The sequence below is a fragment of the Onychostruthus taczanowskii genome, unplaced genomic scaffold (genome assembly GCF_017590055.1).
Source record: "Onychostruthus taczanowskii isolate IOZ18803 unplaced genomic scaffold, ASM1759005v1 scaffold2, whole genome shotgun sequence".
Classification (NCBI taxonomy): Eukaryota; Metazoa; Chordata; class Aves; order Passeriformes; family Passeridae; genus Onychostruthus; species Onychostruthus taczanowskii.
This window is the reverse complement of record NW_024499239.1, coordinates 12,292,440-12,317,157: the sequence shown is the minus strand read 5'-3', so window position 1 is coordinate 12,317,157 and position 24,718 is coordinate 12,292,440. Positions and strand designations below refer to the sequence as shown.

At 37.8% G+C, this 24,718-nt stretch overlaps 1 protein-coding gene across 1 annotated transcript; it reads right to left on the bottom strand.

Moving 5' to 3' along the window:
* Positions 1-473: 473 nt before the first annotated feature.
* SEPSECS (Sep (O-phosphoserine) tRNA:Sec (selenocysteine) tRNA synthase) lies at positions 474-22,491 on the bottom strand. The gene is made up of 11 exons (XM_041403073.1): positions 22,291-22,491; positions 20,802-20,956; positions 18,446-18,564; positions 18,199-18,357; positions 17,508-17,661; positions 13,939-14,041; positions 11,645-11,774; positions 11,415-11,506; positions 4,263-4,356; positions 3,556-3,646; positions 474-2,423 (listed from the first exon to the last, which is right to left on the bottom strand). The coding sequence occupies exons 1-11, from the start codon at positions 22,402-22,404 to the stop codon at positions 2,174-2,176; spliced, it is 1,461 nt and encodes a 486-aa protein (XP_041259007.1). The 5' UTR covers positions 22,405-22,491; the 3' UTR covers positions 474-2,173.
* Positions 22,492-24,718: the final 2,227 nt, after the last annotated feature.

The following is a 24,718-nucleotide window of genomic DNA, read 5'->3' as shown; positions in this document are numbered from 1 at the left end:
ATTGAGGAAGCAGTTCAGTCTGTGTTAGAAGTGACTGAATTACTTTCAGCAGACAATAAACTATGAGACCAAAAAAGGCAGAAATGTCTTCCTCTTAGAGAAGGCAAATGTTATTTTCTTTATTCAGAATCAGGATACTACTCATCAAAAGGCTTATTTTATCTGCTATCACACATCTCCCTATACTCTTGTAATAATAGTGCTAATATTCACATTTGTGACTGGTCATCTAAATCAATAATTTATACTCATTCAGGCAATATCAAAAACCAGGAAGAAAGGTATCACTAAGGTGGTTTTCACTGGCTGCTGCAATATGCAGAATACTGAGGCAGTAAGCTGAAGAGATGTGGCTCCAAAGTTTATGAAGTTTTACTGACTGGAAAAACTGAGGTACAGCATAGTCTCGTTAAAAAAAAAAAAAAAAAAAAAAAAAAAAGAAGAAGAAAAAAAAAAGGAGGTGGGGAGGGAGGGGAAAAGGGGAAAGAGAGAGGGAGAAAGAAAGAAAGAAAAGACAAGCTATTTACATCTCCTTATAGCCACAAGGGCTCAGTAGCCAAGCTACCTGACGTGTCTCCTAGGATGTGTTTGTACAGCAAACAACAATGGTGACTGCAGTCTGGGGAACTGTACCTGCACAGGCTTTAATCAATCTCATGTGTAACTCCAGCAATAACAATGTGGAAGCACAGTTCAACTTAAGCTGAAGATACAATGGACCTCATTAAGTGAAAGCCTCTTCATGATGATTAGCACATTATTAACTCCCACATACTAGCATCATCTCTTGCATGAATTCATTTGAATGTGCTGGACAGAATCTCTCAAAAGCACCACTATTTTGATTAAGTGATTTACAGAGGGCTCTGAAGGATACATGTCTCAGATCCCACCTAACAAACTAATTAAAACGTTTCCTGACACTTAGAACTCATTAATGGTGGCATCCTGAACAACGCTACCTTACAGACTGACAAAAAGCCTTTGAACAGTATGCTGGGGTTTTTTATGCTTACTTTGAACAGTAAATTACATAGAAGCTATGTACAACGTAGTAAGAATAGAAAAAGAATAAGAATATAAGAAACTCATTTAAGAATAACTACACATTTTGCAACCTGCAGCAGTCACTGTCACTCCAGTGATATGGAACCTTTGTCTGAGGAACAGACTCTGAGTCTATTGTTTGCTTAATGAATTCAAATCAGCAACTGCACAGATCCACAGAAGCAACAGTGCCAATGGCAAGAGACACTACAAAAATGGAAGTATATCGATTTCAACAACAGTGGACTAAAATTGCCAAAATACTCTCAGGTCTCACTGGCTCTTAAAACTACATTACTCCTACATGGCATTCCTCCTTTCCAGTGAGTTTTTTGATCTTATCACCCTATCACATCAGAAGAATGAAAATAAAAAAAACAAAGCCAAAACCTCCCAGTGACTGTACCTCTTCACTTCACAACCCCTGATATTCAGTATTAAAGCTCCTTTGGGCTGCTGAACTATGCAAACGTTTTCAAGACAGGATATGAGGTACTCTAGGTTCCTTTTTGCCACTGGAGGCTGACTAGTTCTAGGTAACTCATGACAGGTGAGAACACCTGAAAAACATTAATATTCCAACTCCGTCATTTACCCACACAGTCTGAACACTGTATTTAGTAAGTGCTATCCCAACATTTGCATAAATCTTTGAAAAGAAATGAAAATTGACACATTCATTGATGAAAAACAAAGTATTTTGAGAGCAGAGAAATGTGTTACTTGGATGGTCTATATCCAGGAGGGAATTCAGTCACTGCCACAGACAATACTGTTAAACAAAAATATGTGAATAAACATACTGTGATTTGGTAAACACTGTCCAAATAGCCACACAGATTGAAAGGCAAACTGTAAGTCTTTGAACATAAAGCTTTACTTTGGCAGATATTAAGTGCATTTCATACATTGCAAAAAACTTGTGGCTGGTCCTTTGTTCTTGGAGAGAGTATCACCTACTTTCTTAAAGCCGAATTCCATCCAAATTTTTATTATTATTTTCAATAACAAGAAGAGAAGATCAAGAATAAATTTCTGCACTGCAGATGCATAGTCCTAACCCCAATACAAACCTGACACACTTCAGACAAAACCTTATCTTCTTGTGTTACTAAATCTGTATCTTCTAGTCTTCAAGTTGTTCTGTGGCTGCATTAGCATCACTGACTTCGTTTATACTTTTTTCTTGTTTTGCTTCTTTTCTAAAAGTCTTCAAACACTTGTCAAGTCTTTTTAGGAATACATCTACATCTTGCTTTTTAATTCCAATTGCTGAGGCAGCATTGAGGTAAGCACAAGGATAGTCATTTGCATGTGACATAAAGCCTTTAAAAGTGTAGTTATTCACAGTTTGCACAGACCCACAGGGAACAACCCTGAAACAAACAAAATCATGATTCAGTTAAAGATGCCTTGACATTTTATATGGTACCCAAGGTTGAACACAATTAAACAAGTTCCTATTGAAGCAGGGAGTTGCTATTCCTACCACTGATGCTCAATACCAGCAGAACTTAAAATCTGTTGAAATGCCAGGTCAAACAGTGTATACTACAAAATAATTACTTATGTAACAGAAGGGAAAACCTGAAACCTTCACATCAGGGAAAGAATTCAAAAGTTTTAACTTCAAAAATGGAAACTCTTGAACACCTCAGACAAAGATGGTTAAAATTACAGGACCTGCCAAGGTTAGGACAGGCAAATTAAAAAGAGCATCTAACCACAGTACATACAGATTTACTGACATTCATTTGTGCAGGAAGTGGAATAATCCAAGCTAATGAAGCATACCTTCTGATGTGGAAACATTCAGCTCTGCTACAGAAAAATAGCATTAAGTCTATGGCAGAAGTTAGCATGGCAGCAGTAATATTCAGATTAAGGAATGCTGCCAAAACAAATTTTAGATCATTCTCTTCTTCTAAAAGGTTTAAACCAAAATCATTACAGATTATTTGGCTTGCATTTCATTTTAACAGTGTCTGCAAATTCAGGTCAGACTGGCTCAGGCTATAGATTTTTAATTTTTAATTTTTTTTTAACACAATTAGTTTCAGAAAGCAGATTTTTTTCCATTTCACAAAAAGTAGTGCAGGATATTAAAAGCTTATTCCCTTGACATCTGGCATAACCATATTTGTGCTGCAATAAACAAAACAAAGATCTTCTGTTGTAGCTTACACCTATACTGTAAGATCAGACAACATCTGGAAACTAAATGAAATCAAGGAATACTAGGGAATAATGACACTAAATTAAATGGGCATAGATTATCTATTTAGGATACTAAAGTAGACATAGAAAGCCTTACTGCTGATTCAGGCAGGGAGACATTACTGCTCTGTAACAGTGATGACAATGGGTGATTACTCTCTAACTCGTTGTTGTTAGACTGCCTTCTGTAATCATGACACAATTGGTATAAACCACTGCACAGGATTTCGTACAATATATGCTAATACACCCCCCAACTCCCCCAATCTTTTAAATTCATAATATCCTTACCTTGCTCCAGAAACTTGTCTTGTGAAAAGCATAGATCCAAGCTGGGTAACAGCAGCATCATTAGTTTCATCCAGAGTCTTCAGTGACATGGCTAAAATAACATAAGGTCAGATTAAAACTGCTACCAAGGTACTTTTTCTCCAAAGAACCACCACAAATGACAAGTTGCTTTCCAACTTGCTTCCAGCAAGAATCTAGTCATATATTTGTGTTCACATACATAGAAAAAAAAGAAACACTACATATAATTTTTAATTTTTCCACAAGCTGTCACAAATTACTTCCTTGGTTAGACTGTATGCAGATTCTGCACAGCTGGGTAGTATTATTTTGGTGTTCAGCAGAATTTTTGGTTAAAACAAATACCTTGAGTAGGAATTCCATAATTTCTTTTACAACACTAAGACGATGAGTAATTACACCCTAATTTACTGTTAAATCTAATTTTTATGAAGTATTATTACATGCTAACATTTTCAGCCTGTTTTGAATACATTTCTGTCAAATGAATATACTGGACAGGAGCAAAATAATGGGTCCAAGCTGCTACACTACTTTTATTGAAGATTACCTTTTTGGTAACCTTATTGAATTTTATTCAATTGAGTAGAATGTAGTGATATTTAACATATAGGAATGGTATTAGAAGTGCATTATGAATCCACAGTATATTCGATTTTTTTAAAAGTTAAAACCCCAACAATTACCTAAGGAAATGGGATTATGTGGCGTGTCTAACAGTCTCTCATTGTGGTTATCTGCCAGCTTCTTCAGCTCACTTGAAAGATACGAAAACATCTCCTGAAAAAAAAATGCAATATTTTTGTTATTAGCTATCAAACAGAGAAAATACCATCTATTTCACAAAACTGTTACGTCTCCATTACATCCTACAGGTGCTCAGCTGATTCTCTTTTCATGTGTACCAAGTAAGTGGATCAGACAATTCTCTGAAATAATTCTATAAAGGAACAGCTCCATTTCCTGAGCACTGTTCTTATCTCTCAAGCTGATACAAAAATCTCTGTCTGGTCTAATATATGTGCTTGGGATGTCATTCATTCTCTCTGTAGCCCTGAAACCTAGGGAGGCAAAAAATCTTGAAGAGATTCCCACTGCACAGCAGGTCTTACCCCACACTACTTTTCAAGAGCCTTCTCATGCCCTAGCCCCCTAAGCCACTGAGAATGAGCTGTTACCATCACAGATGGCCATGTTTTGGCAAATTGCTCCTTACTTTGTCTTCTCTTTAATACATTCCAGACTAAAAGCAGTATATTTTGCTACCATGTATCACACAATTACATTTCCCCCCTAGTGCAGAGATTTCTTTTTCTGTATGAGAATAAAAATCCAGTCTCTTAAAGAGGCTATAAGTACATATTTGACTGTATTTTGTTTCGCACAATATACACTCTCCTGAATAGTCAGCTCTGTTGAGCAGTCTGTCCTTTTCCTAGGACCCCACTCCTGTTCAAGTTGACTATAAGAATGCAAATACCTGAATTTCTGCTCTCATTTAATTGGATTGCACCTTTACTGTGAAAGTGTCATAAGACTGAGATTCATAAATACTTTGGCACAGATACAAGCCACACTGCACATAAAAGGTTGTTTCTCTTACTTCATCTGTATTTTATATCCTCCCTCTTCCCCTGTAGTAAGCTATGATAATTGCTCATGCTCTTCCTCAGTTTAATATATCCCTCTTCAGATATCAGCTCAAAACACTTATGGGCAGAGTGAGAATAAACACCATTCTTATTGTAAGCTTTAGCATTTTTTCCATCCTTTTTAATGCTTAGTCTCTCATAAAAACTAGCAAAACCATACAGACACTGGGTAGCCTTTTTAAAAGGTATTAAACACCAGGCTTCTCCTCTTTCAGGCCATAAAAATTGTCCTGCTTATCTGCTTCAGTGTGTCTGCCTGTTTAAGCATCCTCATCAATTTCTGGACCTGACAAGTGATTTTTCATTCTTTAAATAGAATTACCTCTTCTGTTTGTAGAGCAGTATCCTGCTTTGACCTATGGACTCTGACAGATATAAATTACAGCTTGTGATCAAAATTATGCTTTTGAACAGAACCTCCCCAAGGTCTTATGAAACCAAATGAGGTTTGTGGTACCTAAGTTAGAAAAATGTTACAGCTGCTTTTCTTGAACCACTGCAGGAAACCTTGCCTCCCTTCATGAGCAACTACATGAACACAGCTCCCCACCTGTACTTCCTAATATCACAGAACAAATATAGATGGAGAAAAAAAAGTACCCTCTTACTGTCTAAATGAATTAGGCTATTGATACAACTATCTACAAAAACATAAACCTTCTGTAATCCTTGAAAAAAACCCCAAAAAATTGGGAGATATCTATGTTTAATTATCAAAACTTGAAATCTGTGAAAAAATCATTCTTATTTCTCATAAACCAAGTGATTTTGTGGTTTCAATTCAGAGTTTATTTACAGTTCACTCACAGAAGCTGAAAAATATTTATGTTTAAAATGTTCAGACACTTCTGTCTTTCCTCTGGTCCTTCACTGTATATAAGCACATTATTAATTTGTTGCTTTCCATAATAAGCATCACTAATATACTAGCCTTTTTATTAGTATTTTTTCTGGAATACAAACCATAAATTATTTTGTGCTCCCTCTGCTGGTTATTTACTTCTAAAACTGAAGGAAAATATTGTAGAAATACACATAAATTGTGAGATAAATTCACATATAAATTCTATGGAGATATTATTGCTGAAATTAGTACTGAGAAAAAAATATAGTGGAACAAGACCAATTTCCAAATAATTTTTGTGTGTTGTATCTAGGAAATTCTCTGATACATCTCTTATAGTATTACTGAAAGAACTGCTGAAAGGAATACTGGAAGTATTACTGAAAGTTGGTACAAAAAGTTACCCACTGCATAAATATATTAAATATAATTAAATATATAAATTAAATATATTAATTCTATTCAATGAAATTAGGTTACTAGATGAGCCCTTACATACATAGGAATTCGTTAAAACAAAGGAGAATGGAAAGATGGCAAAAAAACCCCAAGTATGTATTTTCATCAGACTAAGGCTACATGAACACAAATTCAAAGTTTCCTGTTTTTATGAACAATACTATTTTGCATATTTCTACTGGAAGCCCTCTAGACATTTTATAGTTTCAGAAGTTCGTTCCAAAATAGATTAACTGCCTTTCCAAAAAAAAGGATTAAAGCAATATTTTTGTGAGGTCAAATCTATAATCAACCTCCATTATAAAATATTTCTCATATATGGAAAATTTATAAGCACCCTAAGCAATTATATATAATTGAGCTCTTACACAATAGATTTTCTGTAGCAGGCACTCAAGTTTTCTCCAAAGCAGCCAAATATTATGCTGAAGTTACACTGAACAACTCAAGCACTAAATGTCATTTAAGTTTCATTATTAATTCACTCCTTTACCTTAGAAACTTTTCACCAAAGCTCATTAGGCTAGACAAATGAATGCTAAACTATGTGGAAGTGTCTTTCATTTCTGGTTCTTTGAGCACCTAAGCCAACAAAACACCTTTAAAAACAAAGAACAAGTCTGAACAACACTGTCTGCATCAAACAGGCCAAATAACGCAATTGTTTGGATGAAACAGTCTACTTTCACACACATATACAAAAATATTTGCAAGAAGTGTTGTAGCAATCATTAAAAATATTTGAATCATACTATATTTACACTATAAAACTATTTTTAATAAAACCTACACTAGTATAGGTGACTCTTGATTTGTTGCTCCATTGTGATAGGCACTGTTCTTGCAAACGAAAATAACAAAAGGGCAACAAGTAAGGAAAAAGCCAGTAACTCCAGAGAAAAAGAAGATGTGGGTACTGAATCAGCCATCAGTCCCATACCAGCTGACAAATAGGCAACGGATGAAAGCCAGGAAACTTCTTGTACAGAGTTCAAACTATCCTAGCCTGCTCTAACCACCCAGCTTGCTTAGACCCTCAGTCTGTGACACTGCCTTCCTCCCTGGGTCCCTCTCACCTGAAAAGACAAGCTGAGCTCAGGGAACAGTCATAGAGTTGTGGGTGGTGCAGAAGAGGACACTGCACAGGAGTCATTTTACAGCCTCTTCACCCTCCACACAGACTGCCAGCTCTCCTAGGCTTGCCTGAGACTGATCTCATCCCACTTTCCTTTGCAGCAGCAGCTGTTTTATAATGCACCCATCACAGGCTCTCCTGCTTGGTGCCTCAGGAGGACCTGCTGCTTCTGGGCTGCAATCTGACCAGAGCACTTGGTGCACCACACCACCCAGCAGAGGAGCTGCAGTGCTGGGCAGGGAGACCTGCCAGCAGATGAGAAACTAGAAGGAGGCTCAGCTTCTTGAATTGCAGCCAAACACATGACAAACTGTATGTGTATGTGTGTGACACCTGCATATACTACACACCCTCCTAGGCAGATGCCCTTGCACTGCAAGAATTTTGTTATGGATTTACAGAAAGTTTTAAAAACATGAAATTAATTACAGAACCTTGAAATCTTCATATCATCAGTATCTAACAGAAAGTGCCCAGTAAACCCTGCCAATCTGATTTGGTAACACTAACATTCACATTTTTAGAAGTCTTTCTTAACAGCAATAAACACATTTTCTCTTCAGCATTTGTGAGATCTTGAGTTCAGGCTCTGTGACCCACACCTCAACACAGGTTTTAAGTATGGAGGCCTCTCTGAAATTTCCATTCATGCTTGGCACTTGTTTAATTACACACAATTTAAAGCAGTTAATTTTAACTAATTTGCCTCCAGCTACTCTAAAGTCTGAATATGGTTACATGTACCTCACATGAGGAAAATCCTCCAATACGCTCATATTTGACATGCTACAGTGTAAGAAGCCGACTAGAACAAAAAAAAAAAAAAGAGAAGTAACAAATGTCTATCTTGCTTTGAAATTTTTTTACTTGTTTAATATCCCTAGTTATAATGGCTTTCCTCCTCTTCCATCGTAAGTAGAGCAGCAACACAAACTCACACTGAACTGTACAAATAATTTATTCCAATCAGAACAACTACATCAACGATAACTCATGAAACATAAACCCATTATTATACTGAATTGTAAAACCCAAACAACTTCCTCCCACTCGGTATGATTTTAAGTATTTTAGATACATACTCCATAAGGACATAAAAATAACTCCAGTTTTACTCTCAAAGTATGCAGACAGATGGATACCAATATAAAAAGCTCTATCACATCCCACAGTAACACAGAAATGCATTTAAGAAAATGAGAATTATCTTGATTGTTAAGTCTAATGAGGAAATCCATAACTGCTGTAAACAAAACCATCACCTCTTTAATAATACCGGTATAATAATTAGTTAAGTGGATTAGAAGGACCATATTGGATAATAGCAGGTATTAAACCTGGCCTGTAGGGTTCTGAATGTAAACCCTGAACACAGGGCTCTTGTTCTCCATGAAATTTGAGATGATAACTAAGCCTGCTTATGCCATTACACAGTGCAACAACTATATTTACTTCACATGGCCTGGTTTAGACAGACACATACATATATGAAAATAGCAACTTTTATGACCTAGAAATGTAAAACACAGGACATAACATAACCTGTACTGAGGCATCAAAACTTGCTATAAAAACACAACCTTTACATAAAGTTCTTTAAGAGCAAAGGTATTAACAAATTTGTCTATGGACAAGCTGTTATCTGCACTGCAAAAGGACCTAGAATTGCCTACTGAGATCAGAAAACCACTGTTACAACCATCACATAAACACAGAAAAAGGAATTCTGAAAAGTCAGTACTTCTTCATATCACTACATATAATCTCATACTCTTGGACAATGGCACACTCCACAACTCCCAGTTTGTAAAAAAAATCTCACTCCATATACATGCTCCTCTCCCTCATATAATCTCTTCCCTTCCTGTATTAAATAGCTAATCTGTGTAAAAGAAAAACTGGGCAGATTTTTTGTTGTTTGTGTGAAACTAATCTCTTCTCAGGAATATTCTGGTCTTTCTGGCCTAAGCTCAAATAACCTGAAGTAACACCCATGTGAATGAGGATCAGGTAAAAAGAGAAAGAAAAAAAAATATACCTGAAGTTTTTTATAGCTGATTTTTTTTTTTTGTGTGAGTAGGTGCAGCTGCACCAATATAGAAAGGAGTACTCAATGTCAAGCTATAAATAGTTCCTGCTGGAAGCTTAATAGCTCTGCCTCTGCCTCCTCAGAGCACAAGCAATAAACTACCACTATTGCACTTTTACAATTCAGGAACAAACAGATTTAAGCAAAAATGTTTCTCTTTCTATAGCAAATCCAATAAAAGAAACATATTTATGCCATATATAAGGCTCTGTTTATAGAGTATATTCACATTTGAAATAAAAAGACCTGAAGTTGTAAAAATATAATACTGTATTCACTTTAGAATTCTACTTCCAAGAAAATTAGATGACTCAAAGTATACAGCTATTCATTAAGACATTTATGAAAGAATTATTATTTATGACTTGGACAATATTTCTCATGCCCTTTATACATCTGCTACTGGTAGAAATCTAACAACAAAATCAGCTTTGTAGAAAACAGTAAATTCATTTGAGATTCTTCTGGACATAAAAGGGAAAAAAATACAATTTCCTTTTAATGAAGACACAAAACAAAAATCGCAATACATACAACAGTCCAGAATAAAATGCTGCAGTAGAGGCAACAGTAACTGCTTTCAGTGTTTCATAAGCTGGATTCACTGTAGTTGCACAGATCACTTCTTAGTCATTGTAAGGCTGCTAAGTTGGTTTGGTTTTCTATAGTCGAGCTATTCCTATGGGACCTCAGTTCCAGTACAGAGTTTATAGATGCCTCTAGGAGCAGCTAGAAATAAGTCACAGCATCTAAAACTACTGCTCTGCCACATAATCAGAGACAGCAGCAAACTGCCAGCAGAAAACAACTGGAACATAGCTTTCAAATAAAATAATTAAACAGATAATGCATAGCTTAAAATTATTAATTTAATAGTACTTAATTCACAGTATTTCCTTATATGAAGACTCTATAAAAAGAATCTTCTGCATTACTATATAAAGAGAGAAAAATCATATGTATTAATTCCAGAATGAAGGATAACTCAAGATATACAATTTTAAATCTGACATGCACTGGATTTTTTTGCAGTGGAATTATACCCAACTTAAAACCTATAGTCTGTGAAAAGCAGAGAAGAAACTTAGCTGTGTGTCTAGATGAATAACTAAAACGACAATATTCTTCTCCTTTTGTGGAATGAACAGTATTTATAACCCAACCAGAAGCTGTGATTCTCCAGAGAATGTGGCACACAAACATTTAATGAAGCACTATCATAGCACAAAGGCACAACAGGGACAAAAGAGGAAGAGCAAAGACCTGGAGTTACTCTGGGTGTCCAATCTCCTGGCCTGAAGCAGTGTGACTATGATACTAGAGTACAACATTTCTCCATTTAAGTTTTTGTGGACAAAATTCTACTATATTAGTCACATTTAGAAACAACAAATATGAATACTGTACAAGATAGTACAGGCCCTCCGTTTAGCCTCCCAGACTGAACAAACAACAACAGGGAAATCATGCTTACTCATGAGCACCATTTAGACAAGAAATAATTGTATCATACTGACTTTCCAGATTCAGAGCTCTGAGCTCAGAATAAGTTCAATGGTTTTCCAGACAGAAAAGCTGGGTTTACTACACAAAGCAGTTTTGAAACAAGACTTTGTTAACAGCTGACTTCAAGGAAATACTGCTTGCCAGAAAGCTTACCTTTCTCTCTTTCAGTAACTTTTTGTAGCCACTGGCTCCCAGAGACAGAAGTGTAATGAGGACATCTAAAGAAGGAGATGCAGATGCTCTTCCTGAAAAAAAAAGGCCAATATACAGATTAAAGTGGCAAAAAAAAAAGAAAAAAAAAGAAAAAAAAAAAAAGTGAAAGCTGATAATCAAGTTTTCTACAGCAATTCTGTATGGCTGAAATCAGCCCATGAACTAGTTACCTGGATACATTTTGCTGATCTCCTGAATGAAGGACTCGTTGAAGCCAGCAATGATAGCACCACCTACTGGAACCATAAAATTTTTGTCCAAGCTCTGAACAAAAGCATCTATTCTGCCAACGCGAGCACCCTTTATCAAAAAGGACAAAAAAAAAAAAAAAATCCACAGCATACATTAGAGCAAAGGGAAACTGATAGCATCATAATTACATACAAGTGTAGCTAAAACAAATATAATTCCTGAAACTCTTAAGATACTGCATTTGTGATCAAAATATAAAAATAATGGTATTCCCTCTTTTAGCACTGCTTACTATTAGTACCATTGTCTGCCTAATATAGAACCTTACAAATTCCCATTTTGCTGTGATTTAAAATATCAATTTTAGTTCCTGCAAGTCTAAGTGTGACTCCATTTCAGCAACAATCAAAAAGAAACCCCTCAAAATTTAACTGGAATTATACAGTCAAAACTGTTCAATCCTGAACACTTTTTACAACTCTCACAATAAAAGGCTACAAGTTAATGCTTCATTAGCAAAGCTTTTTACAATACATATATAAACTTGCATTAAACAAACAGGCTTATTACAGCACTCCTTCTTCTAGGCTGATTTCAAAATCAAGATTCAAGTACCTTCTTATAGTAGACATCCCCCACATCCTTATACTAACCACTCATATTTTCAAAGGAAAAAATGTAGATTCTGCAGTACACCTTCAATTTGAGTAGCATGTAACTGTAAACTGTACAATTAAAAAGTATGAAGCATAAGAGAACCTGAAAAGTAGGTTAAACCCCATACATACAAAGTACATGCAAATAAAAATATTTTTAAAACTACATACTAAATGTAAGAAGTAGAAACAGAGTTAATACCTGTGGCAAACAGACTGAAAAAAAGCTGAACCAACTAAACCTCATTTATTGGTTCTGTTTTGATAGCTAAATGCACAGAAGACAGGAAGAACACTCCAAATTTGTCAGCTTTTTGTTGGGAACATGAATGCCAGCAGCTACCATTTGATTAAATTGACAAGAGAACACCAAAGGAAAAGCACAACATGAAATGGTCTCAAAAGCTTTTTCCTATGGTACTCTTGCAAGCCGTATTTACACTGCACTCAGCATGTACATATTCCTAAGTATTCCTTAATAACTACTTTCTCATAAACAGAAAATTTTCTAGCACAAATAATAAATTTTGTTAAAAAATGTAAAACAAGTCAGAGCTCAAATGTATGCATTTGCATAAGCAAAGAACAACCTATTGAGTCTAGAAAAAACACCAAAACACAGTAAAAATTATATTTGTATCATTATAATCTGAAATGTTTATCATTAGAATATTTCATGCAGCAAAACCCAGCACTTCCACAGCCTCACTCATGCTAGTTTCTCACTAAACTTGAGCAAGTTAAATACAATAAACATGTACTAAGTACCTTACAAATAAAGCATATACCATTTTCTATTTCATAAATTCCTTCAGTCTTTCAAGATTTAGAAATGCCAGCACGATGTTCTTTCACAATTGTACATTAAGCTGGTCTGTGTCCTGTTAGTAATGTCTTGGCAATCAATTAAAAAAAAAAAAAAAACCAGCATATTTTACATTACTAATAGTTCAGGATCCTCTGGATCCTATTAAAATATAACCCCCTATTCTTTTGAATAGGTAACAGAAAAGAGAAGAACAATGCACATACAATACAATGAGGAAAAATGCAAGAATTCTGTTTCATGACTGATCTTAGATATCAAGCAACATCCACTTCAAACTAAACAGCAACAGAAATGAAACTTTTTTGAGCATAACATTGAACTTAAACCAGTTTCCTCAGCCATTCTCTGTGCCAAAAATATTTCCACAGCGACAACGTCTATCAAATGCTGCTGTAGAATTCTGTACCCTCAACTAAAGATCTGTAACTCACTCTGTTGAAGGCTTAATTTCTATTCAAGTATGATCCATTACGTCACTTTTAGTGAACAACTTTAGGAAATATTTTAAGAAAGTTTAATAAGGGTATTTCTCCACTATAAATACACATGAACATACACAAAAACTAAATAAATTTAGGGTAACATAAAAAGCACATAATAGAAACAACTATTATGCTTAAATTCTATTTCTGTCTGTTGTGCTTTCCCAGAAAATTGTTCAAATATCAGACATGCATGGGATTACTCTCAAAGCTATGAAGCATCTGATCAAATTTGCTCGGCTGTCTACAATCACAGATTTACTTATACTTGCTAAAAAATATTATTGGTAATACAGAGCTCCTACCTGCTGGATAAGATGCATACATTTTGAAGACTGAACTCCATATGCATTGTTGACAATATGTGGAATGTCATAATTAGCACAAATTACAGCCAGCTCCTCCAGCCTGTGAGCATAAAATTGTAATTTAGAGAAGCATTGATTACTGTAGCTCATCTTACAAGTCAGACCATTAAAAGACTGAAAGGTCTACAAGGAAGTCAGAATGAGAAAAGTAACTTTTTTGATTAGTACCTCAAGGCAGTATTTGTCATCTTAAGCTATAAAGTTAAGATGAAAATTCTATTGACTTTTACATATATTGCAAATTGTTGATCTAGTCTGATAATTTTCATGCTTCACTTTAAGCTTTGTCTGGACACCAGATAATATATCCCAAACCACTAAGCTTTAGATACAAGCTTTTTGTTGTTGTTGTTGTTGCTTTACTATTAACTAACATGGCTTTAGCTAGTCACTTTTTTTTTATTTTCTTTAATATTCAACATGAAAACAGTCTATAGTAGTTTCAAGAGTGTCTTGGGAACCAAAAGCATCCTGTAACAGGAAGTTTTCACATGTTTCTGTTTATCTCAAAGAACTAGTATTTTGATCCTTTGGCTGGAATCTCACTTGCATGCTTCAGGTAAAATCATTAAGAGAAAATAAATTCTTTAAAGGAATGGAAAACCCTAAAATATCTGAATATAGACATCAACAAACTGAAAATTTGTTCAGCTGTTTACTTTTCACTTGCCTTTAGAGCCCCCTGAAATCACAGTAAGCTCAACCTGGATTGATTAATCAGTCAAATTAAGATTTATGTAAGCACACTGATCATTTTAAGTAAGATCCTTCAGCATTTTAAACATACTTATATGCAGTACCTTTTTCTGAAGCACTCCAATCATGCTATATTTAGAAAAAAATTACTCATGATTTTCCCCAAAGTTCTGAAACTATTTTAGAAATATAATCTATTTGAAAAAAAATAGGCAATATAAAATAATTTGAAGTGACGATAAAGGTAATATTACCTTTAAAAAAAAATCAGGAAACTCTACTTCCAATGCATTTTTACTCTATCTCCTCCTGTACAGCCTCTCACTGTAATTTACTGACATACATATAAAATGTGACAGAGTATGAAAACATTTTCCAAGAGGTGACATTCCTTTGCATTCTATTTTTATTACATTTTCTAGTGTTGTTCTGCAATGCAAAATTCTGCTGCAAGTGTCATATTAATTTTTCCAAACATAAATTCTTAGGAAATCATCATCACCATATTATCCTAAAAAAAAAAAATCAAAAGTACCTTATAATTAGGAAACACCAGTAATATAATGTACATATTGATCTTCTACAGTCAAGATATTTGTCAGAAGCTGCATTTCCAATAATTTTTCACATTTATCATCACAGAATTACAAAATATTTGGGTTGGAAGGGACCCACAAGGATCATCAAGGCCAACTCCTGGCCCTGCACATCACAATCCCCAAGAGTCACATCATGCACCTGAGAACATTGTCCAAATGCTTCTGGAACTCTGTCAGGCTTGGTGCTGTGACCACTTCCCTGGGGAGCCTGTTCCAGTGCCCAAGCACCCTCTGGGTGAGGAACCTTTGCCTAATATCCAACCTAAACCTCCTCCAGCTCAGCTTCTGCCCATTCCCTCGGGTCCTGTCACTGGTCACCATGCAGAAGAGATCAGTGCCTGCCCTCCTCTTCCCATCATGAGGGAGCTGTAACTGCAATGAGGCCTCCACTCAGTCTCCTCTTCTCCAGAGGGAACAGACCAAGGGACCTCAGCTGCTCCTCATGTGCCTTCCCCTCATTAATAGAATACTTGAGGAAACATATTACGCAGGGCAAAGTTTTTGCCTTCTGATCTGCTGGTTCTTAATCAGACACATTCCTCACCCTCTAAAGAGACTCAAAGGAACATAGCTTCCCCTCTTACAGGCTTCTTGTCAAGAGCAGGCACAGAATTTCACCAAACTAGAAACACAAAGGGTGTACAGCTATGTATGTTGATCTTTCTCTCCTTCTGAAAATTAAAGGAGCAATAACCTGTCTTCTGAATTACTGAAAACAGAAAAGTCTTTCTTCCCTAAAAATATTCCATTGAACAATTAGATCCATTGTGCAATACAGAATGAGAATGCTACAATTTGAAGAGAATGTGTTAGCTCACAAGGGAAGCAAATGATGCACAGCATCTTTATGTATCTGCACCTGCTTCCAAGGCTTAGAATGCAGCATTGAAAATGCTACTAATCATATCATAAAAATAAAGCATTAATGGAAGTTGGCTACTGAAGTTCTTAACAGTCACAAATACAGAAGTATTTCCCACTTTATTCTTCCTTTCTTTCTCTCCTGTTTGTTAAAGTTCACGAAAAGAAAGCTTTGTTCTTTTTTTTTTACTACTGAAAGTAAAAAGATACAGGATTCTGCTAAGTACACAGAACCAACTGAAGAGGACACTTTCTGTTTGGTTCTCTTTAATACAGTAGTTTTACAAACACCTTACAGCAACAGCAGGTAGAATACTGAGAAAGAGGGTTTATACACTAGAGAATTACTCCCATAGAGTTAAACAGTACTTCAAAGGAAAGCCATAGGTACGGCAGCCATAAAACAACAAAAAAAAATTTAAAACACAGCCACCACAACTAAATAAAGCCTTACAAATGCAGATATTTAAAAATAGACATTTAAAATTGCACCCTCCAGAAATGCTGTCAGGGTTTTCCTTCCCATAGGAAGATGAAGGTTATGGCCTTCAACAGTTGACAGTTTCTTTTAAACAAAAAGTACATTCAAATCTTCCTATTATAACAGTGCCACTACGTAGTAATTCATCTCTTAGTTGTAGAGGACAAAACAATAGCAGCATGTCAAAAACAGGAAGCAGATAAGGAGAAGATTCATTTACCCAAGCTGTAAAACAACCATTCAGTTTTGATAGCTGTGATTTAAGTTAGCCAATAAATCTGCAAGTCAACTTCAAGCAATGTTCACAGTATTCTGACAGAATTATATGGTTTTAACTCCCATCTTTCCCTCTAGCAACTAGGTTAACCTATGATAAATACTGGGGTTTTTTTAAGGTAGGAAAGGAGAGTGAAATATAATTTTACTTGCCACATTTTAGAGTCAATAACATTTTTTTCCTATGCTTGTGGAGAAGAGTAAGAAAAGGTAACAGTAACATCTAAAAAATGGCATTAGATATGGAGCTACATTTCCTGGATTATGTTTCCATGAGAATCTACTTTTACTACATCCATGAAATTTTACGAAAACCACTAGCAAAACGACGTGAATTTCACCACAAGAGAGCAACATTAACCTCACTTACACAGCAGAAGAAAAATCTTCTGAGTAATTCTCACTTTTAAATATATTTTTCTGGAAGAGGATTAAAGAACCTTTTCTAATTTGTGGCAGCAGCAATTTCAGGAAAATGGATGGTCAAAACATGGAGGTGTTGGTTGGGTTTTTTTGTTGTTGTTGGGGGGTGGGGAGGATGTTTACTTGTTTTAACAGTGACAAATAGCACACTGCTTACAGAGACTGCTTACCTATCAGGTACCCTTGGAGCAAAGCAAGATGTTGTAGAATGCACACAAAGAATATTTTCAGCACCAAGAGCCTTGATTTTGGCCTCCACTGCTTCAAGGTCTGTCCGTAGTTCATCACCTTCTAATACATTTTCTATCACCACAGGCTCAAAACCTGATCAAAAAAGCAAGAACTGAATGTAATTCAACAAATCTGACTAATTGTGGGGGTTTAGTTCCAGCATACATTTGAAAAACACATCATGCTACTATTGTTCTGATAGATTCTAACAGAAAAGACTGTGCAAATCAGACAAATTGTTACCTTCTGATCACAATTCCTAGGACACAAGCTTTTGCATAAATTTGAGAAAGAGATTTGAACCATGAGCTTTGGTTTTACATAACTCTAAGGACAGCAGATTAGCATCTTACTCTGAGGGTGAACTGTAACTTCCTTAGTATTGTGTTCTCACTTGACTCCTTTATACACCTCTGTACCACTGCACGCACCTGCATTTTGCAAGGCATTAGGAAGACAGCACGCACATTTTAATTACATGTTAGAAATCAGGAGTGCACAAATAAAACAGAACTACCATGCATTCGGCCTTTTTTGTATCTTACTACAAGGATATGAATTGATCACTCTGATAGATGGAAGTTTTGTATCTGTTGGAAGAACACTGTCATCAATCAGTTACCTTCTTACCTGCAGTTATCATTGATTTAAAGCAAGATTTCTGGTCTATACGTGGCCAGATAATGTATTTTGCCTTTGGTCTCTTGTGCCTCAATGTTAAAAAACACAGAGTTAGACTCATGCCTGTTGCCATAGGAACCACAAAGCAATTGGTCACTGTCCGGACACCTGCATGTACAAAGCAAGTCAGAAATTAACATGAAGAATCCATGATGTAACTTCACAAACAAGTGAGATTTTTCAAATTTACACCTACCAGCCAGTTTTATAACATCCAGAACTACTGAATTAGTAAGTTTGTTCAAAAGGCTTGAACCTGCAGCTTTGGGCTGTACTGCAGAAATATCACCTGACCTTCCAATTCCATGGATCAACCTAAACAAAAGAAGTTGAAAACACGCATAAAGATTTTCATGTTGCAAAGCCATAAAGCTTGCTGACTGAAGAGAATTTAACTTGATAAACAATTGTGGAAAACTTTGTACGCAATGCAACATCAATATCTGCCACAATCAACTCCATTTTAACAAACAACACATAGTTGTATGAAATTTTTTAACAGTAGATTAACAATGTTCCTGCATGCAAGTAAAAACTTTGAGAAGATCCACAGAAGCAGCACCTTAGCCTCTGGCAGATTTCCTTTTAAGTTTCCTTTTTTTTCCTTTTCCCTTTAAGTTTCCTTCTAACACCTCAGCACTTCTTGATGTTTGTCAAGCAGCATTATAAATGCTGACATGTTCAGACACACAACCAAGGAAAACAAAAATTAGTTGTCTATAGTGTAGTGTAGCATAGGCATAGTGGTATTATAGATACTCCCTTGACAAATGCTTCTTCTCCATAAGGCAAGGAAATAATATATACAAAGTGATATACATGGATATATGCATCGCTTTGCCCATCTTATACATCTTCACTTCATCTATCATTCTGCTATTCAATGTTATCTATCGTGGAATATATGTCTTTCTGCAGTTTGTTTATAAATTACGGTTATAAACTGTGTTTGTAAATATTGAACATTATTTAGTTCAGGAGTGGAGGATCCTGAAGTAATTTATAAAATACAAGCTTACAGACCAAATTTACCCATGGCTGAAATGCAGCAGCTGCTCAAGTAAGCTAGTAACAGTATACACCTACTTATGGCTTTAATTCCTTTTTTGTCTTGGCAACAGAATAAAATGCAGTCCAATGAGTATATGATATTCAGAACTTCTTGGAGCATAGTTATACAACTTAAATTTATTTTCCTGTTTCAAGTTCTAAGTTGAAATCAACAAACACTTGATTGAAACTTACATATAATACTCACTCCACCTAAAATATTTTCTTCCCTCATTCTTGCTGTGTTTTTAATAGCTGTCTCATAACTGTACTTTTAATTCTGTGCACTTATGTACTGCTTCCTAAGAAGTAATCCTCCCTAAGACTGCCCCTTTATTAAGCTAAAAGGAGAGACAGCTTGAAAACCATCTCCTGCTACCTCCATCACTCCCAAAGTCACCTGTAAAACTTATTGCAGAAATAAGTGGAGGGGAGGACACTTTCCTATTGCTGACACAAGAGAAGTGAGATGCCAGGTGACAGAGCTGCAGTGGAACAGCAGCAGTGAACACCAGTTCAGGCTCCCTCTGGCCAGAAGCCAGGCACACTTTCTCCAGCACTGTCCAAAAGAAGAACTTCCCCAGACATCCTCCCCTACCTTAGTCTAGAGAGCTGTACACAAAAATAAAAAAGCCAAACTGATGGATCACTGGATTTCGACATTAGTTTATCATGGTACTTTAGGGCTTATGAAAGCCATCAAGCCTAAGTAACTCAACCTCCGTATGGAAAAGCTTACTAAATTTCTGATCTCTAATATATTTTTGTGTTTATCTTTTGAGGAGAAACATCCTGGAACTTTCACTTTGTTTCACTCCTGTTGGACAAAACATCACAGCAAGGTACTCAGCACAGAACTCAACACGCACACACAAAAAAGTACATCCATAAGGAAATTAACGCAGAGCCTCTCAAGTGATAGAATCCAACATACCCATTAAGAAAGTGTCAGAAGGGCTACAAGGTAATAACAGCTCTTTTTGTCTTTAGAGATCTCCTTACTTCATATAAAATCCATTACAGATGACTGGGGGTTCATCTGCTTATCAACTATTCACATTATAAAGCTATTAACAAATATTAAAAAAAAAACAAATAGCTGTTCACTGTCAGCGTTCAATATTGTGCAACTACAACGTGCAGTAGTTTCTAATAACAGACAGATGAAAAGCTGCACCTTGTTATAAAAGGCATGTAATGCATAGATTATTTTAAACAGCAAGATCTCTGCTTCCCTTGTAGAGGACAACTCAACAACTTCAGCTTCTACAAATTCAGTGTACAGGACATAATCCTGACAAAACAATTTTGCTTTGTTCAAGACTTTCTATAGAGTTATTAATGAAAATTTAATATAGAAAGCTGTATCAATTTAATTATCACATTATATTATTTTTCTCAAATGCTATCAAGGTCTTAGATAAACAAAACCACAATAAAGTATGCCATTGGAAAGCATTAATAACAAACCTGAATAATTCAAAATAGTCAATAATTTGTACCTGTAATGCCTTCGGGCAACAAGACCTGACGCCACTCTTCCTTCCCTCTCACCAACACCACAGTTGCCCAGGAAGTTATTGCTATCCATTATAGCAAGTTCATGAAGAAACAATTCAATGGTGCTTTCATCCCATCCATCTTCAGGACATTTCCCCTTAATAATAATAATAATATAAATATGAAATTTGGAAAGGAAAAATGAACAAAACTTTACGCAACTTGTTTGATTATTGTTACCCTTCCTCCTCATGTTAAGCAGCAGCTTGTATTTTCATTATTCCCTTTTATACTACCTAATGTTATGAAGCTGTATTCAGAGAAAAGTTAAATAATGATTTTTCCATGTGTCAAATACAATTACATTAGCACATCCCGACATTAAAACAATCAGGATATTTTTTACCTTCAAGTGTTCTCTATGGTACACACAAAACCACTGCAGGGCATACATGTTAATTAGTCCATAAAAGCCTAGAGATTATTTTATGCATTCTCTAGACATGACGTACAAGAACTCAACAGTGAAAACTGCATAAAAGGGAAGATATTCAGATATTAGAGAACCAAAAACATGAGCAGAAGGGAAATATAATTTTAATGTAATACGTCTTCCTATCTACACATTTTCCTTTCCAGTTATTATCTAATAGGGAAGGAAATAATTACCAAAATATGTCAAAACCTGCAACCAGAAACGTGCTCTTTCTTGTGCTCTTTACTGAATTAACAACTGCACCCATTTTTGCAAATTGCAGACAAGATTCTCAAAGCAGGGACCCACAAAACCATGAAGACTTTTTATAGGTAAAGAGGCTTTTTCACACGGCCCAGTAACAAAACAGCCATTCAGTAAATCTAACTGGTTTCTGAACTGTGGCATCAAAGTTAAGTTGGAAACAGTAGAAGACGTGACTGAGGATGCTGAAGAACTGAAACATTTGCTAATTCATTGGCAATGATTTTAATACGCCGTAGGCAATGAGATACATTGTTTTGGCACAAGTATCGCTTTTTGCCTCATGCAACAATGTGCTGGTATCTTACTGTTTTTAAACATTTATTTAACTGTTTGCTGGGCCTTTCTCGGCAAACGCACAACTCAGGGCAGTAATTTTCCTCCCAAACGCGGCCCTTCACTCTGGGCTCCGTCAGGTCCCTGCGGTCAGGGCAGGGGCTCTCCCGCGGCGGCGCCGCGCCAGAGGGCAGAGTCCGTGAGCCGGGCCGGCCTGCGCGCTCACGGGGCTGCGCGGGGCCGCCGCGATCCGGCCCGGCCCGGCCCGGGGGGCGGCTTCCCCGCCCAACCCGGCTGCTCGGAGGGCCGGCGGGCGGCTCGGGGCCACTCTGCCCTCTAGAACCCCGGTGCGCGGAGAGGCAGCTCTGCCGCAGTGCGGACGGTGGTGCGCAGGGACCGGCTGCGGGATGCCGCCCGGGGCGGCGGTGCTCCGCTCGGCCCCGGTGCGCAGGGGCGGGGGGCGGCGGCCCCATTACCTGCTCCAGCAGCGCCCGCAGGCGCAGCTCGTGCGCGCGGCGGCCCTGCGCCCCCTGGCGCACATAGGCCGCCGTCACCAGCCGCTCGCTGCAGCCCTGGTTCTCCGCGTTCATGGCCGCGGCGCTCCCGCCGCCGCCGCTCGCCCTCCGCGCCGAGCGGGCCTGTGCGAGCCGGGCACTTCCCGCCGGGAAGGGGCGGGCGGGGGCGGTGCGGCGCAGGCCGCGCCGTGGAGCTCCGGGGCCCCGCCCCGCCGCCAGATCCGCGCAGCGAGCAGCGCTCCGCGGGGCCGCCCCTGGCCGGCCCTTCCCGGCCGCTGGGCGGGGCCGGGCCGCCCCCGGTGCAGGTGCGGGGCCGCACGGAGCGGGTCCGAGCTTGGGGTGTGTCACAGGCGGGGTCCCGTTGAGAGGCAGCCCGCCAGAACCCAGAGTGCTGGGCTGGGAAGAGCCTGTCGGTGGGCTGGAGTTTAGCATGGGGCTGTTGGGAACAGCCACGTACCTCCCCACTGCTCCGACAGGGCGGGGGCGGTCTCTGCTCCTCGGGACGTGTCTGGGGGCACAGGTGCTTGTGGGACGATCCTCAGGGAATAGCAGCAGCCTGCTAGGGCTGCGGGCGCAGCCCAAAACTGCATCACAAGGAGAAAGACATGTTACCCAGCGAGACCTAATTTTTTTTTTTTTTTTTTCTCCTCCACACCTTGGGGAAAAACAGTTTCACCAGCAGGAGGATTCCAGGCCAGGCTTTGCACCTTTGCTAGGAACTGCCAGTAAAGCCTCAGCAGGTGGAAGTTCCCTGGAGCACAGGCAGCCGGCAGCCGTCGCTGTCCTTTGCCCCCCGGCGGCCACGGGGACCGGCAAGTTCCCATTTGCCTCCTTGAAATAACTAGTAGGGAGCGGAAAAAAAATTTAGGAGGCGCGTTAAGTACGTGGTGTGTTTGTTCCAATGTTTAATTATAACCGGCCTGTATCTGGTCAACTGAATCTGTTTATTAAATCTTATCTGATTCTTCTGTTTTACAGTTTTAAGCTCAGACAGCGAATGGGAGTGTGAAGTGTACGTAGCGACCACCCCGCTTCTGTAAGTTTAGTTAGCCAGATTAGGATCTTCTGAGCGTTTTGACAGAGTAATCTTCCCCACCTGTTTGACTTGTTGGCTCTTACTATAATTAACACAGTTTCATAGCCCTTTGAGCACAAGAGAGCTCTGCAAGCTGAACTCTCCGCCCTTGCGGATCCCGCAGTCCCCGGCGCTGTGGGTGTGCCGCGGAGCAGCTGCTCCGCCCGGCCTGTTCCACAAGAGGGCGCTCACCTAAAGCGAGAAGTGCACGATCGGGCACGTATTCCTCTTTTTCCCTTTTTCTTCCGCTCCAATGTTTCGGCATAGTGCTCAAATACATAAAATCAGATGACAAAGTTTGCTTTGTTGGTTAGAAAGATAGGGACAAAAGTTTTAACATGAGGTAAATGACCCAGCTTATTTACGTGATGTAATTCTTAGGAATTTTAATCCAGGTGGCTAATTGAAAAGTATTAGCTGTTTGGAATTAAAATTAATGGTTTGTTAATTACTATGACGGTAGCGTGTATTTTTTTAAATTATGAGTTCTCGTGGTGTTTGAACTCTTCACTACTGAAGAGTGAGGCAATGTAAAGGCTTTGTTAGATCAAGACTTGTGAGCAAGTTACAGAATTCTTATTGAAGCAGAAGATGAAAACTACCAGTTAATTGCATTTAAAAATACACTACTAGGTGTAGATGAACCCATGGGAAAAAAAAAAAAAAGGTTTTAAAACTTTTTTTTTGCTGTGAGGCTGGTGAGACACTGGGACAGAGTTCTCACAGAAGTTGTGAATGCCCCATCTGTGCAAGTGTATAAGGCCAGGTTCAATGGAGATCTGAGCAACTTGCTTTAGTGGAAGGTAGCTTTGTCCATAGCAGGGGAGTTGGAAACATCTTTAAGGTCTTTAAGGAAAATCTTTACGGTCCCTCCCAATCCAGGTCTTTCTGTGAAATAACTAACAAGTTATTTCTTATTTTTTTCAAAAGCATTAACTCACCATCTTTTTAGAAGCTAGTGAATTGACTGTTCAATGGAACATCATTGAAGCAGACGCAACTCACTTGTAGCTAAAGGGAGGTGTAGTATTACTGAACAGTGTGCTGGGAAAAATGTCAGACTTCTCCCTTTTAGTTTGATCTTTTTGTTGGCTTCACAAAGAAATTAACGTCCATTTAATTTTCTGTATGGAAAATTACATCCAGTTGCTGTAACCTTCATATATGTGTTTACTAGGCAACAAATGGCTATTCATCTGGAGTCACAGATGACTTCACTTTTAATAGAAAGGAATAGGAACAGAAATGCAAATGTGAACAGATTTTATCAAATATTACAGATATTAGTAGTTACTTAGGTAAATTACACTCAGC

Coding starts and splice junctions, on each gene's coding strand:
- SEPSECS (XM_041403073.1), bottom strand. CDS start 22,404: ATGAACGCGGAGAACCAGGGCTGCAGCGAGCGGCTGGTGACGGCGGCC. Junction 18,565..20,801: donor GTTGCCCGAAGGCATTACAG/GTACAAATTATT, acceptor TCTTTTGTTTAG/GTTGATCCATGGAATTGGAA. Junction 11,775..13,938: donor GTATGCATCTTATCCAGCAG/GTAGGAGCTCTG, acceptor TTTTTGATAAAG/GGTGCTCGCGTTGGCAGAAT.